The 16,590-nt window shown below is 37.3% G+C and overlaps 2 protein-coding genes and 1 long non-coding RNA gene across 3 annotated transcripts in view; 2 read left to right on the top strand and 1 right to left on the bottom strand.

The window, feature by feature from the left end:
• timd4 (T cell immunoglobulin and mucin domain containing 4) overlaps positions 1–16,590 on the top strand; it is a 1,098,921-nt gene that overhangs the window by 166,144 nt on the left and 916,187 nt on the right. The window lies entirely within an intron of this gene.
• The window catches only part of fam53c (family with sequence similarity 53 member C), a 26,703-nt gene continuing 11,113 nt past the window's right edge, over positions 1,001–16,590 (top strand). Inside the window, exons 1-4 of the mRNA NM_001111239.4 lie at positions 1,001–1,297; positions 11,961–12,159; positions 12,263–12,320; positions 15,173–16,017. Coding sequence (NP_001104709.1) covers positions 12,314–12,320; positions 15,173–16,017 — 852 coding nt within the window. The 5' untranslated portion in view covers positions 1,001–1,297; positions 11,961–12,159; positions 12,263–12,313. The remainder of the gene's footprint in view (positions 1,298–11,960; positions 12,160–12,262; positions 12,321–15,172; positions 16,018–16,590) is intronic.
• Positions 14,105–16,590, bottom strand: part of LOC141380016 (uncharacterized) — a 19,023-nt gene continuing 16,537 nt past the window's right edge. The window contains exon 4 of the long non-coding RNA XR_015520495.1: positions 14,105–16,039. This is a non-coding gene — a long non-coding RNA (uncharacterized LOC141380016). The remainder of the gene's footprint in view (positions 16,040–16,590) is intronic.

Genomic DNA, 16,590 nt, shown 5'->3' with positions numbered 1-16,590 from the left:
TGAGTCTCCACATTGTTCCTATGGACCAGCCTGATCACCCACCCAGTCCAAATATCTAAAAATGCTTACATTTTTAAACACGCAATAATCTGCCAATGAAATAAAAAAAATAATCTTGTTTTTCCTTTTGACAAAATATTATTTTTCTTAGCCCATTTGCAGATTATTGCTTGTTTTAAGGAATCATTGACTTAATATTGGCATATTGTTTCTGAAAACAGGAAAATATGTTTTGTTTGCCCAGGCAGTTCTTGATTTAAGAATTTTTAGATATTTGGACTAAAAACAAGACAAAAAATCTAAGTAAGAAAAGCATCATTTGCAGCATGTTTTAAGTGTTTATTTACAAATATGCATTCAAACTAAGTTTTATATTACCGTTTTATAAATAATGCTGACATTAGCATTTTAAATATGTAGAATAAAGAAATCTGAAAAGATACTAATTTTAAAATACATGCTTATATAGGGGACCAGTTCTGGACCTTTGTCAATGAGGGATCGAATCATCTGAATCCCCTGCTACAGGCCTGCTATATCTAGTCTGCCCTTCATTAGGGTTAAAGCAGGATACACAACATAGAACAATATAGAATTATTGTTTGGATATTAGCCTATCAAGTTAGCTGGATTAAGCGTTGGCCACTTGTGCTTAATTTCACTTAAAGTTTATTTTCAGGATGAATGTATACATTATTACCCCCCAAAAAACAATGTTGTTTTAAAGTTCCCACTACAATTCCCATGATTCTGAGTGCTGTATTATCTGAGGGGATCGGCTCAGTCCTGAAAGACTCGAGTGCCGAGGTTGTTTGGCACAGCTTGGCTTAAAATCTTCCGTTTATTCATCATCTAATATTTGTCCTCATCTTCTAGATCCCACACAACGCCTTCCACACATTTGCTGGAAGGAAAGCTGAACCCGAGACTATGCGCTGAATGTTATTTACAAATTCCTCCATAGAAAGGACGCACTTATTTCTCCCTAGTGGGCGACGTTGAGAAGACAGTCTGTATCGACCAAGCGTGCATTTGCAGACCAAGCCTCAATTTTTACACGATCCTTTAAATCCTCCTCATCACCACCTTAGCTCTTCGTTTATTTCCCGACGTGTTATTCTAGCGGTATGTTTTTGGTTAAGCACAGCAGTCGAGAATTGTGTGCAGATTTATTTCCAGGCCGAAGCGAGGAGAGTGCATTAGACGGCGAGCCGAGCAGCTTTAGCTTGTTGTACCGATTCGGCTGAACCCTTCGGTTTTGATCAACATACAAGGCCTGGGCTGTTATTGACTCGAGGTAAGCCAATACTGTCATAAAATCACCCGTGCATCTTTATTTACATGCTGTACCCCTCGCCTAGCGTGCAGTGTGGCTGCAGTCGGGCTCATTGTGCATGGACACAAATCGCTTCGCGGGGCAGAATTGCATTTCATAAACGCCTGTAAACAAATCTGCAGCACATGGCAGGGATGCAGCATTCTGCTTTTGCACACAGCCGAACAGAAGCCGCCGTGTGTGTCGGAAAGACATGTAAACCTTTATTTCTTTAATGGGCCTGTTTACGTTACAGCTCCGCGTTAGCTGTAGCCCGGCTCGGCTGTTCCTGATTGGCTTGTCATATGCAGTCTGTTATTCTTAACCGTCACTAAATGAATCGCGTTTTGTGCCATACACAATCTACTACTGCAATTTTATGGTTTTGTTGTGTGTAATAGGTCTCAGCTCTCTGCAAAATGCAAGGAAACAGTAGCCGGTGCACGCGATGTGAAACCGCTTTCTGCTTCCTAATGTCGCCCAATGCTTATTTATAGTCTCGATTCATTCGCCTGCCCTCGGCGTGCACAAATCAATATACTCTTAATGTGTATGCATGCTCAGAATGGCTAAAATTGGCTAATGCCACACGCTTCGGTAATGTAACCCAGTGGCCTACTCCGACCTTCAGCGAGATTTGATGTTATTATGGAGAGGCAATCATTATATATATATATATATATATATATATATATATATATATATATATATATATATATATATATATATACGCGCAAATGATGTGAACGTAAGCCGAAGGATGTGTTGTGGTACATGTCACGCTTAATGTGCTTGTAATAGAGATGACAGGCGCGCTCCCCCTCCCCCGCCATCAGCCGCGTTACCAAAGGCAACGGCGGAACCGAACCCGAATCAGCTCGTGACCGCCGTGAAACGTCATCACTAGCGACGCTTCTACACAGGCATCAACATATACGAACTAGGCTTTGCTTACCGCTTTTAAATCAATGGTTTTAGATGCTACACAACCTCAGACATTATCATAATCGTGTAAGAGGTCTCAGTCTATAACGTCTCTTGTGAAAATGTCCAAATATGAAATAACATTCTATCCGTCCTCCTAGTATAACAGATACACAAAGCCATGCCCTCCTCTCAACTAAAATAAGAGCCGGCTTTAAAATTCTCAGGGTTTGGAAATCAATATTTGTTGGAATGGAATGGTCCTCAATTTCAGTCACAACAGATGAAAGAAATGTTATTCTTAATAGCTGTCTTTACAAAAATCTCTTAAGTGACATTATTTTTATTGAAAAGAAGTGTTGCCAGATCTTCATAGAATAAAACAGATTTGATCATTTTACTTGCATACATAGCTACATAACAAATATGAGATTCTTTAAGCCAGGAGTTGGGAATCGCTTTCCAGTAAAGAGCCGTTTCTGAATTTTTTTTTGGCAAATGCATTTTTTAAAGAGCCATTGAGGTATATTAAAGTCACTTTAAGGCAAGTCATTTCACTCGGCGGCCATCTTTGAAACACCTCTCGGGCATTCTGTCTGAATGGGGAAACATTAAATTCTCTAAAACTGTTTGCCAAGCTTACGGTTTTATTACTTATTTGGAATCACCAATAATGTTAAACAACAATTGTCTCATAAGTTTTGTTTCTAAACGTCCGAATCAAACAAAATTGGCATATTTTTAGGTTGGCTTAGCAAATGCTAATGCGCACTCGAAACAAACGAGTTTACGCCACTAACCTCATTTATGGCTGTTCTACACATTATCATCCTCTGGATAATGATCGTCAGTGCGTTTGCTGACCACCAACTGTCATAAAAGCACACGTCTGGTACGAGCTTCTCCGGAGAAACATCAGTCTATAGCGATTGATGATTGGCTCCTGTACTAGTAGGCGGGACTTCATTCACCATATAGACCATTACGCGTTTCCCCATTCAGAACTATACAAGTGACATGTCTTGTGTATTCTAGAGTCCTAGTGTATATATATTTCATTGTATGTTTAGCCATTGTATGTATATATGTTAATCCACAGCGCCGCACAAGTTCATTGGTCGAAACGTTCTTTTATTGTAAACGGATTTCTTTTTCATTTTGCTGTAAAAATATATAAAAAAAGGGAACTGTAATTGTATTTTCAATAGGAAATAGATTTCTAGTGACGGTAATAATTTTAAAGAAGGGAAGGGAAGACAGCTGGGGTCAGTTCTTCGTACGTGGATTACTCAGTTAGCAGGATTTGGTTATTGACGATTTGACATGATCCAGGATCGTTTCGTTCTTTAAAACTGACTCGAGAGTTGTTGTCATAGCAACAGTTCTGGTAGCTCAAACCTGGTCGGGAGCAGGTTTAATTCATATAAACAGGATTAGATCGGGTCAGTTCAAGCAAAGAAAATACTGAAAGTATGTACCGAACTCTGATATTTTCTTACAGTAGTAGTTATATACACTTGGGAAAATAGTAACTATATATATATTAAGTTAAAAATACATAGATTAATAAAATTTATGCAATCTGCACATTCGAAATGAACGTACAAAGACTGCCACTTGGTGGTGCAATGAGAAAACGTATTGATATTAACTTTATGTATGATAATAGAAATGCACAATATGTGACTTTTTAAAAGCAATAATACATTTATGCATTCAGCAAAGTTGCAGACGCCTTTACCAATATCAAAATGCTTTTGTAAACATCCAGTTATTCTTTACACCGATTAAAAAAGCGGCTACAATAATACTTCTATAATAAGAAAAATCCGCTCTAACTGTAAAACAAAATAATTTGCTCTTGACACATGAAAGGGCCAAGCACGCACCCCGCAACAAGGTGCAAGTTATTGTATGTCATAATTAACAAACCGTTTACTCCTAATTTTATGTAATTTAGCTCACGTGGATAATTAAATATTAATCAGATGACTGTAAATGTATTTATTACATTGCTCTGTACTCATATTCTGTACTGTACTGAAATAGCCATTGTAGCTGACTGGATTTCATTGAGATTGTAGTTCTTTCCCTTATTAAAGCAGCACACAGCCTTCTACCTTTTGTCTTTTTGAACAATTATCAGTTTATACCATGAGAAAAATACCACAGGAGTTTAGTTTTTGCAATCACTGATACACTCTTATACGGTCAAAGATTATACATCATTAAACCCCGACATGTTTTGAATGCTCTGTGTGTCAGTGAGCACAGACAGGCAGGGATGTGTTCGCTAGAGTCCCCACAGTGGCGTCAGGCCAGAGGAACAGCCGGTTCTCCGCTGCGCAGCTTTACCAGACACCTGTCACCATGCGGACCCTATTCATGTGTGCTGTAATGGGACAGCGCTGGCAGGCCGAGTCTCTGTCCTGAGGGTTTCAACTTCAGACACTTTCTCAGACTAATCCGCTTCAAAAGAGAAATACACCGTAAAAAACAATACAATTCCTTCATGGTGTCCCAACACAATCGATTAAGTTAACTCAGTCGTTTTTACAAATTTTTATGAATCAAACGTAAAACAATGAAGTTGTCTGAAAAAAAGCGTAACAAATGTGTTTATTCAACTCATTTAAATAAGTAGTTTGAAGGCATTTTTGGTGTATGAAGGTTAACTTGATTTACTTTGAAACAATGACATGTTTACATTAGCATGTTTTTACGATTTACAGAAAACACTGTAATGTCATTGAGTCTTATAATTAGGCCTGTCATGATATCTTTCTTTTTTGTTGTACAATATATTGCACCAAAATATATTGTGATAAACGATATTATTGTCATTTTAAGATAATTTTTGTCACTCATTATATACAGTGGTCCCTCGTTATTTGTTGGAGTTAAAATAACTCTCATTAGGTGAATTCCGTGAAGTAGTCAGCTTTATTGTTTTACAATTCTAGATCTTTTAAGGTTTTAAAACCCCTCACTTCACACTTTATACACTTTTTGTTTTCTCAGACAGGTATTAACATTTTCACACCTTTCTCTCGTTTAAACACTCTCAAAATTAAAACCTACATAGAAAAATAAGTCCATAATTATAGAATGAAACCAAAAATTAAAACCATTTGATCTTCCTTTATTTCATAATGTTGCGCTACAGTTGCGTAACTTCTACCTTTCTTTGGCATTTCTGGAAGTTCAGCATTTTCCACATCGTGGAGTCAAAACTTGCAAACATACAGTACAGCTCTTTAGAGTGACACGGCTAGCGATTAAAGATTTATGTCAATTTGGCAAGCTGAAAACATTCTGGACTTGTTTAGGATTGACAATGATCTACAGCCAATCAGGACGCAGAACACAATGCAATGTAGAAAAAAAAACGTCAAGTTTGCACGAAGGAAATTTGCGAAACTGCGAGGCAGTGAAATGTGAACAGCGTTAAAGCAAAGGACAACCGTAATCCCAGAATAACAATGTAACAGCATCATAATGCAAATACACTCTTCTAAAGAACACAAAAAAATTTCTTAAGAATTAAATATTATTTAATTATAGTCATTTTGACAATTTAATAATTAGCCATTGGAATCAGAATGTGAAAACGCATATCCGAAATAAATAGGAATACATGTTAACAAAAACGTGCAACAGAGTAACAAAAGCTGCAATATCTGGTACTAGATGTATGATTGTTTATCAGACAGACACCCACATGCAAATATACTGAAGTAATTTATAGTAAATACTATAGTGTTTTTTTCCAATCATACTGACACCTCAAATCCTGACAAAAGTCTTGTCACCTATCCAAGTTTTAGGAACAACAATTAATAACTTGACTTCTAATAATTTGGTATCAGAAGTGGCTTATATTAAAGGCAAAGGCCTCTAGATTACACTTATTTTACCGAAATAAAATATGATCATGATTTTCATTTATTTAATTAGGATAGTGAAGTCTGACTTTGCTTAGATAAAAGTCTTGTCACTCAACAGAAATAATGTACAGTATAGAATATAGTCATGGTGCAGTGGAAAAAGGATGAATATTGTGTATGACTCCCATGATGAGCTTGGAGGACTGCATCCATACATCTCTGCAATGACTCAAATAACTTATTAATAAAGTCATCTGGAATGGAAAGAAATCATTTTTGTTGGACTCCCAGAGTTCTGATTTTTTGGACTCATCTTCAATGCCTCCTCCATCTTACCCCAGACATGCTCAATAATGTACATATCTGGTGACTGGGCTGGCCCATCCTGGAGCACCTTGACCTGCTTTGCTTCCAGGAACTTTGATGTGGAGGCTGAAGTATGAGGAAGAATTCCTGCTGAAGAATTTGCCCTATTCTGTGGTTTGTAATGTAATGGGCGGCACAAATATCTTGATACCTCAGGCTGTTGATGTTATCATCCACTCTGCAGATCTCTCGCAAGCCCCCATACTGAATGTTCACTAAACTTGACAGATATCTGTGAGAATCTTGGGTCCATGTGGTTTCCAGTAGGTTTTCTGCAGTATTTTTGATGATTGGGATGCAGTTCAACAGATGATTCATCTGAAAAATCTACCTTCTGCCACTTTTCCAATCGATCAACTAGAAGTTATTATTTGTTGCTCTTACAACTAGGATCGTCGACAAGAGTTTTGTCAGGTAGTGTTGAGATAAAGATGTTGCACAATCAACTATAATGTTGTCAGAATTGTTTTTTTATGTATAGGTGATATTGCATTATCAAAAATGATTGAGGTCATGTCCATGTGTTGTGCGATAAGTTGATATATTGATTATTGTGACAGGAATGGCAAACGTTTTTATTTTTGGTGTTTTGTTTTTACACATTTAGTGTTTTTTATTAATCCATATTCTTGGTCTGATTCAGTAAGAAAGTGTAATGTCAGCGATTTAGCATTAAGGACTTATTAATCAAAGGGAATTTTAGATGCGCACTCTAGGCAATGCATAGTTAATAAAGGTCTGCTTTATAGAGACTATTGTTTATGCTATGAAATGAACGAGGTGGTTAACTCGTCGTCTATTAAATGATTCTACTGAAAGGAAATTGTTTAATTCATTTATTTAGCATATTTAGCATTTTAGCCTGGAAAAGACTTGGAAAAAACCTAAATAAATGAATTTTTTTTTTCAGTGCGCCCTATGTTTAGTTAGAAAGGAAGAAGGGCTCTTCTTAAGGGTTTATGCTCTTCCTTGTAAACGTGCCCTAAAGTGGTATTTACATATTTTTTATCCATATGGTTTTTCATGTCGTTTAGCCTACATGGATCTCTGATCTTTTCGATTATGATTTGGGTCCATATTTGGTCGTAAATCCAATGTTCATGACCTCAGTCTGAACAGTTGTAATGTAAATTCAGTCAGCTCTCTTTTACTCCAAAATGACATGTATCTAAATCCAATGGCTGCATTCACCCAATATTTTGTAAAGAAATCAAACTGAAAAAGTTCAGAGCCACTTGAGAGTAAATGGTTTTGTCATTTTTGCTTGAACTATCCTTTTAAGGTCTTATCATAGTCATAAATATTTGACGTTTTGCTTCCCCATTCTGAAGTTTGCCTGCTTGACTTGTTTGTGTCCTTCACAAAAATTCTCTGGCTTTCACTGCACATAACCTAATATATAAACATAAACACATGCTTCACAGACTTCAGTGGCCTCCATGTTCACCTATGTTTTTTCTTCTTGTTCATGCAGGTCTATTTAGGATGTTAAGTTCCTAATTGAAATCGATTGTGAAACAACAAAAATGTGAACGATGTAGCAGAATTGGGAACTACCAGTTTTGTTGAATGGGACAGAAAAAGTAAAGTGCCAGGGTAGATCAGGACTGCTGTCTGTATAGCTTTGATAATTCAATGAAATGTTTTATATTTCCACTATCGGCAACTAATTAGTTTTATGGAATAAAATCAGTGCCAAAAGCATTGGAATAAAAAGCTTGTTGAATAGCGCTAACTGAAAAAAATACATTGAATTAACAACTGCTTGAATTAACAACTGCTAATGACTTGAATTACAGGGGTTTGTATTTTTAGGTCATAAAATGTAACACAGCTGTTTATTTAAGCTGTAAATATTTAAAGCACAAAAACACAATTTCAAAACTAAATTTCATAATTCATATTCAACTTTCAGATTTCATCTTCAAAATATTCGGTTCTGTTTAAAAATACCACGTGTAATGTTCAAAAGGCAATTTTCAGTTCATTTTATTTCAGTCCAAAAATTTGCTTTCATCAATTTGGCTGTTAAAATTTCAACATTACATCCAGGAGCTGCAGAAAAAGCAATGGATTGTAGATAGCAGATTCGATAGATTGCAGCTAGTTTTTTCACCAGGAGCCAATGGACCAATGTAAGATTTTTAAACCAGTAAATAAGTGAGAAAAGAAGCTAATAACAGCAGAAAAGTAGCTTTTAATATTAATATCAGTCTTGGACTCTTGTAACCCCACCAGTCCAGGCAGGGGCGAATCTGGGATGCCAGAATGGGAGACCCTCAATGAGGAGACGAACGATCACTGGATCACCTCTTAAGATGTGCGGAATGAGGTTTACGTGATCACCAGCTGGCTTTCATTACATTAGAGCCAATATGAATGTCCAAAACATCATTTACTTATTTTAGGCCTACTCATAATCCTTTTATTAGCCTACTTACAATGGCCAAGACATTATTATTAATATTAAATGCTACTTTTGTGCCATTTTTAGCTTTTCTCTCACTTATTTACTGGTTTAAAAAACTTAAATTGGTCTATATTGACCTATTGGTGAAAACACGCTATATTGCTTTGCTGCAGCTCCCGGGTGTATTGTCGAATTGTAACAGCCAAATTTGAACCACTGAATATATGGAAGCAAATGTTTGAATTTAATTAAAATGAGGTGAAAATTGCCTTTTGAATATTACATGTGCTATTTTTCAACAGAACTGAATATTTTGGAGGTGAAATCTAAAAGTTGAATTTGAAGTGTTGAATCAAGGCATGAAATTGTGTTTTGACTGAAATATTCACAACTTAATCAAACAGCTGTGTTACATTTTCAGGACCTAAAAATACAAACCCTGGTAATTCAAGTCAATAAAATGCAAGCAGCTGTTAATTCAATGTATTTTTTTTCAGTTAGCACTATTAGACGAGCTTTGTATTTCAATACTTTTGGCACTGATTTTATTCCAGAAAGTTGTTGTGTTACAGAATTGCAGAATTTACAGTAATCGAATGTGTCATTTATAGTTTATATGCTTTCACTTAATAAGGCTTAGAAAACTCCTATAGCCCAAGAGACTTGGGCTGCACAATATTTAGAAATATTGTAAATCTTGATATACAGTACAGTCACAATATTTGACGATTTAACAGAATTTAATCACAGTGGTTTACGATTTAATACAAAAGTGTCTTTTTGAATCTGCCAATCGCACAACCTCTGAAAGACTTTTCAGCACATCAGTAAATGTGGTTACATGTCAATGAGCATCACTGAAACCAGAGCCAAAACATCTATGACTGTTATAGTATGGATGCTGAAATATTTGAAATATCAAACAATAGATGTATTGTTTGAGAAACTTGCTTTGGTAACTAATTTTACTAACGGATTCTCATTGTAAACATTAAGTTAATGCATATAATTATTTTATTTAATATATAAAGTTTTTAGTTACAAAACTCCCAAAATAATTCAGCATAAATCCGCAGACTTTTTTATCAAGTTTTGTGCAGAAATAGCAAAAATGTCTGCAGATTCTGTCTAGCTCTTAATATGACCACTAATCAAGCCACGTTCAAAAATCAGTAAGACAGCAAACAAGAAAATCTGTTTCAAGTGCTTTTGTTTACCTGAATGTTGATTAAGTATGCAGTAAAGCAATGTGGTTTTGACAGTTATTTGATTTAAAATCTAGATTAAATGATTATACAAAACAGATACACGACTTACAGTAGACGAATCATGTACAAATAGACAATAAAACAAACATAAGGTCAAACAACCGGTCAGCCAGCTACAGTGTGTTCGAGTATGCGAGTGCATGTGTGCGTCATTGTGCGTGTAGGGGTGGAAAAGTATAATTAGAGGAACATACTGTAAAGTTTAACATGTTTAATAATAGAGGGCATAATCAATGGTGGTAATAATAATATTAATAGATTTAATAAAGTAAAAACATTGGAGATTAGAGAATGAGGGAAGTTGATGCATGGTAATGTTGACAGTGGTTATAAAATAATAACAACAGTGATGATGATGATGATAATTATAATAATAATCATAATAGTAAAAATAATTATTAGTAGGAGGTTGGGAGAAAAAGATGACACATAATAACAATATAAAACAATAGTAATAATGAAATATATTATAAATAATATATAAGAATAAATTATAAATCTTTGATTTATGTGATTCAATTATTTTTCCTGATGCTAAAAATATACATTGTGGAGGGATACTAACAGAGAACACTAAATATAAAGGGAATCAATGAAATACTTGCAAAAAAAACAAGAAAAATAAATAGTGGGACTTTATTTGCCAACGCTGGTCTTTGTAGGTCAGTAGCACAGTGCTCGTATTGGCTTATCATTCAAAAAAAGTCACTCTTCATTTGCATAGAGTTGAAAGACTGTTGTGATGCGGGACACTCCCACATTCGATCATTAAGGATCACTCATGTAGCTGGAGATCATCAGAAATCGCTGGCTTTACATTATAATATATATATAATATTATAATATATATATAATATAAATAAATGGGATCTTGTTGCTCGGTTTTTGCTTGTCGCTGGTGGTGTGAATGGGGCTTACAGAGGTTGCTGAATAAATACATGATTTAAAGGGTTGGTTCACTCCAAATATGTATTATTGTTATTAATTACTCACTTTTTAAAAAAAATCATTTTAAGAACTTAAAATATTTTAGATGAAATCTGAGAGCTCTCTCGTCCTCCAAAGACAGCAATGCTCCCGATTCATTCAATGCTCAGAAAAGGATCCAAAAATAATGTCAAAACATTCCATGTGGCTTAAGCGCTTCAACAGTATGCAGTACATAGAGCACTTGTGCAAAAAAAAAACCTTGTGAAAAACACCTATGTCTTCTCTCCTGTGACAGGTCAAGTTGTGTTTACTTGGGGCAGTGCCACGTATTGCCATTAGAGTCAGTAGAGGAACATGCAAGCATATTGCTATACTGTCCATAATAAACGCAACCCCTGACCTGATGTGGGGAACGCTGGCGAGCAACGTAGTTTGAAGTCACATGGATTATTTTGACAATAATGGGTTTTCTTTTTGGGACCGTTGTTGTCTATAGAGGGTCAGAGATCTCTCAGAATCTAAAATATCCTCATTTGAAGATGAACGAAGGTCTCAGGAGCGAGTAATCATTAACAAAATTTTCTGTTTTGGGGTGAACTAACTCTTTAAATGCTTTTTTGATTTAACAACCTGACTAATAGTCACACAACCATGACAATATATGGGTTAATGGAGTTTTTCTTGTTATAATTTACCCGATAATACAGTATATAATGATACAATGCCTATGAATACTTTGAGATGCGTTGCATGCCCCCTTCGGTGTAAGATTCCACATCATTTCAGAAGTATAATTAAGCCTTCAACTGTACATATATTTGATTTCCTGCATTATATCTTATTTTCCCTCTGTGCCACAGGTGAGGTGATCATCATGCTTCCTGAATGATACCCAGCAAGTCCTGGATGTTTTGTGGACTGAGCTTCAGTTTTATCTAGTGCACATCAACCTCTTTCCCCTCCTTTCCTTCCTCCTCCAATTTGCCATGCCATGGTTTCGTTAAATGTTAGACAACAACGTTGTCCCAGCATCAGCAAGGACCACTGGACAGCAAACTGGTAAAGCATGTGTTTTATCTCATTGCAGGCAGATTTGATTCATTTAACCATGGCTTCCGCTAGATCTGCTTATTAATGCAGATCTTTTTTTATCTTTTTTCAGTCTCTACTTCCTCGTCAGAGCCCCGAAACCAACCGGCCTGCTGATGGATTGATGCCTGGTGAGTCACTTTTCTGAAATGTACTTCTATCTTAACTACACTAGTCAACATTTGAAGTGGATCAAAATCTTTCATCGATGTTGCCCTTAAACTACTGAACAATACCCAATCTTGTCTTAGGTTTTTTTTTTAAAGTTTTATTTTAAATGTTAGCTACTGTACATGACTAGACATCAAGCATTTATCTATCTGCTTGTTAAGTGGTGACGTGTTTGTGACGTATGTAATACTGTTTCCGGGTCCAATCCGCCATTCACTTGAGTGGAGAAATCATTCGTTTATGATCACTTTTTATTCATATCACACTTAAAGTTAATTTTACATAAAGTCATAGTGTACACAACAATCTCTGGGCTTGCTGCATAACAAATACCAAAATTTGTACAATTTATAAAACAATGAATCACTTTCTGGCCATCGGATATTAGGCATGGACATATATATTGCGATCGTGACTTTCGAAAGTATTAAATCGCTTTGTAAACGTTTATTATTACAATTTCATGAATCTCCCCATTCAGTTGAATTTCTTTTTTCTTTATTATCTGTGGGTTATTGAGCAGGTTTATAAACAGTTTATAACAAGATGTCAGCGGGGTCTTAAAAAGTATTAAAAGATCATAAATCAATTATGAGAAAATGAAGGCCCTTAAAAGGTATTAAAAAGCCTAATCTCGTTTTTACGAGGTCTTCAATTTTGTTCAAGCGTTATCTAAAGTGTTTGACTCCAAACAAAGCATAAATATATTTATTTTCCTTTTAATATTGAAAACGGCATCCTTGATCCACGCGATTGGTTTGGGCCAGGGTGCGTCCGTCCAAGCTCTTCCTTCAGGGTGATGTCACATAATTTGTGACAAACGTGGGAAGATGATGTGACGCTTCTCACATGTAGTGAAACCAGAGAGCAGAACAGACGACAAAATGGGGAAACATAAGTTTGCGTACTCCTGGTTGGAGAAAGACGAGTTTAAACAGTGGCTGAAGCCTGTCGCTGAAAACAACCACGTAATTTCTTTTAAGCTTTGTTTATTCCGAGCTTATCTGAGTTCTGTTGCATGGTTGTGCTCCATTGATTCCAAAGGTTTGATACTGGTCAGAGGTGGCGATGAGATCTTTAAATATTCTGAGAAGGTCTTTAAAAAGTCTTTAAAAGCTATTAAAATTACCTTTAGGATTCCTGCATTTACCCTGTATGAATGAAATGCTACAGTAATAATGTATGGTTGTCTACATAAAAGTAATAGGATGATGTATTTTAAGTCAGGGATTCTTAACCTCAAGCGTTGGGCCGCGAGATTGCTCAAAAGTAACTTAAATGTTCTACTATAATTGTTTGATTTTTATATTAAATGTCATATGGAAATGATCGATGTAATGGCATTTCTCACTGTTAAATACATATCTGTTGCTTAAACTTCCAATTGCTGCACATCAACTAGGACTAGGTTCTCAGTTGTATAAATCAAACCATAATTTCGAGCATGCCTCACGTTTGCTCATACCAGAATCACACAAGTCTGTTGATTTATATACTATGCGTGCTCTCTTTTTGTGAACACAACTATCTGCATAGTTGTCTAATTTAAAGTCCTGTGAGTGTTTTATAATGGACATGTGCCCGTTCAGTAGGATCTAGCAAGACTCTTTGATGTATCAGTAGTGAACAGCTGTTCCTGTCAGAGAACTTCAATAATATTCAGCTGCAAACCCTTCAGATCGATGTGTATCAACCGATTTAGATGTTTTTTTTTCTGTATTTTATATTTCTTTGTTTTATTTTTAATGAATATAAATAGTAGGCCAATGGATGAATAGTAGTCAGTCTAATTCCTTGCAGCAGCAGGTTTTTTGCCATCTCCTGTTGTCCTGTCAGGTTCATTTATTGAAGAAAACATTATATACAGTTGAACTTGGAATTATTAGCCCCCCTGTTTATTTTTTCCTTCAATTTCTGTTTAACGGAGAGCAGACTTTTTCAACACATTTCTAATCATAATCGTTTTAATAACTCATTTCTAATGACTGATTTATTTTATCTTTGCCATGATGACAGTAGATAATATTTGACTAGATATTCTTCGAGACACTTCTATACAGCTTAAAGTGACATTTAAAGGCTTAACTGGTCTACTTAGGTTAACTAGGCAGTTTATAACAATGGTTTGTTCTGTAGACTTTCAAAATAATATATAGCTTAAAGGGGCTAATAATTACGACCTTATAAAGATTTTTAAAAAATTAAAAACTGCTTTTATTCTAGCCGAAATAAAACAAATAAGACTTTCTCCTGAAGAAAACATTTTATCTGACATGCTGTGAACATTTCCTTGCTCTATTAAACATAGTTTTAGAAATGTTAAAGAAAAAAAAAAATTCAAAGGGGGCTAATAATTCTACAGGGGCTAAAAACTCACGTAATTTTTACCGCTGACTGCCTGGAGTTCAGACGCGCACATATATGCTTGCAGTGTGTGGCAGAGTGTGTGTGTAGTCACATGATGTGCGTTTTCAGCAGTATAGTGTGAACAGAGAGATGTTCAGAAACGCTAGGTGAAGCACCAGTGTGGATGCGGATCGTTTTCATTCTTAGACAGCGTTTCAAAACTAAAATATATTAGTGTAAACGGCCTTACAGAAGCTGCTTGTTTAAAACTTTTCCAATGCCCAACTCTTTCTATCTTAAAAAAGATTTGTTTAAACATGGGTCCATTAAAATTGTAGTTTTATCAAAAGTAAAAAAAAAATTTTGATTTAGTATTGTGTATATTACTTTATTATTGTATTATAGAAATGTGTTATTTCTAAACTCTGAAATGGCACTTTAATCTGTGTCCTCGGTCCTCTTTCAGAGAGCAGTTACTGGCAGCTCTGCCCATCCTCGAAGGCCAGCCTGCAGGGGGTGCTCAGCTCCAGCTTCCCCCCCGGCCCCGTGCCCCTGGGTCCTCCAGAAAGCCACCTGCCGGAGGGGGATGCCCTGAACCGTCCGCTCGCCCCTAGCACCTCTGTGACGGACCTGTCTTTTCCCGGGCCTCCCCCTCCCCCCCCGCCACCCCCCAAACGCCACTGTCGTTCGCTGTCAGTACCAGAGGACCTGTCCCGCTGCCGGTACACCTGGCGGCCGAGCGCATCCAAGGTCTGGACACCAGTGAACCGCAGATGTCACAGTGGAGGGGGCGCGGGGGGGCCGTGTCCGCTGCGTGCCCCCAGCTCCTCGCTCAACTCCTCGCTGCACTCCTCTTCCAGCCCCACTTTCTTCAGCCTGGCCCTGTCCCCGGACTCCCCGCTGCCGTGGACGTTCCCCTGGGACCCGAGTGACGGTGCGGGCGGTGGTGCCTGCTGCTGCTTCTTCCCCTCGCCGTCCTCGTGCTCGTCCTCTCCGTCGCCGCTCCACCCGCCGCCTCCGCCACAGAGACGCTTCTCTCTCTCTCCTGTGCTCATCCGGGAAGCGGCTGCCCAGTTCCTGCCACCGCCTCCAGTGCCCCCACAGATAGCCTCTCACCCCGCGGTGGTGCCCGCCTCACCCTCGTCTGCCTGCAGCACTCCGTCTTCGGTGCGCCGCGCTCTTCCTCCACAACTTCCACGGTGCCATTCTCAGCCCTGCGACCTGCTCCTGCTCAAACCCGGCCTGAAGCGCCGCAGGGACCCGGACAGACCATGTGCGCGGCCTGTGCTAGACTTCGCCAAAATGACACAGGTATGCAGATGCTTTTATTTATCTAAGGTCAGGGAAAAAATAAATCAAACAAAAAGATACTTGTGGCATTGTAATCCAAGTAAGCATCGCTGCAGCCTGGAGACTTCCAAATGGGACAGATTACACTGCACGTAGGCTGGGTGACCTCCAAGTTGGAGTTATTTGTGCCACAAGTGGGTTAGGTTTTGGGTTTGTATAGGTGTAGTAGAAATTAATAAAACGTTAAATGCGTAGATGTTAAAACAACAGGTTACTGTGAGGTTGCGTTTAGGGTTGGAGTAGGTATAGACGTTAATAAAACCTCAGGTTACTGTGAGGTCGGCTTTAGGGTTGAGGTAAGTGTAGATGTTAATAAACAACAGGTCACTTTGTTTGGGTTTAGGTTTGGGGTAGGTGTAGACGTAATAAAACACAAGAAGTCACTGTAAGGTTGGATTTAGGGTTGGGGTAGGTGTAGACGTTAATAAAACATTAGGTTACTTTGAGATTGGGTTTAGGGTTGGGGTAGGTGTAGACGATAATAAAACATTAGGTTACTTTGAGATTGGGTTTAGGGTTGGGGTAGGTGTAGAC

Source organism: Danio rerio, chromosome 21 (assembly GCF_052040795.2).
Source record: "Danio rerio strain M-AB ecotype USA chromosome 21, GRCz13ab, whole genome shotgun sequence".
In the NCBI taxonomy this organism is placed as follows: domain Eukaryota; kingdom Metazoa; phylum Chordata; class Actinopteri; order Cypriniformes; family Danionidae; genus Danio; species Danio rerio.
Note: the sequence above shows the minus strand (reverse complement) of the source record. Positions and strands in the feature narration are given on the sequence as shown.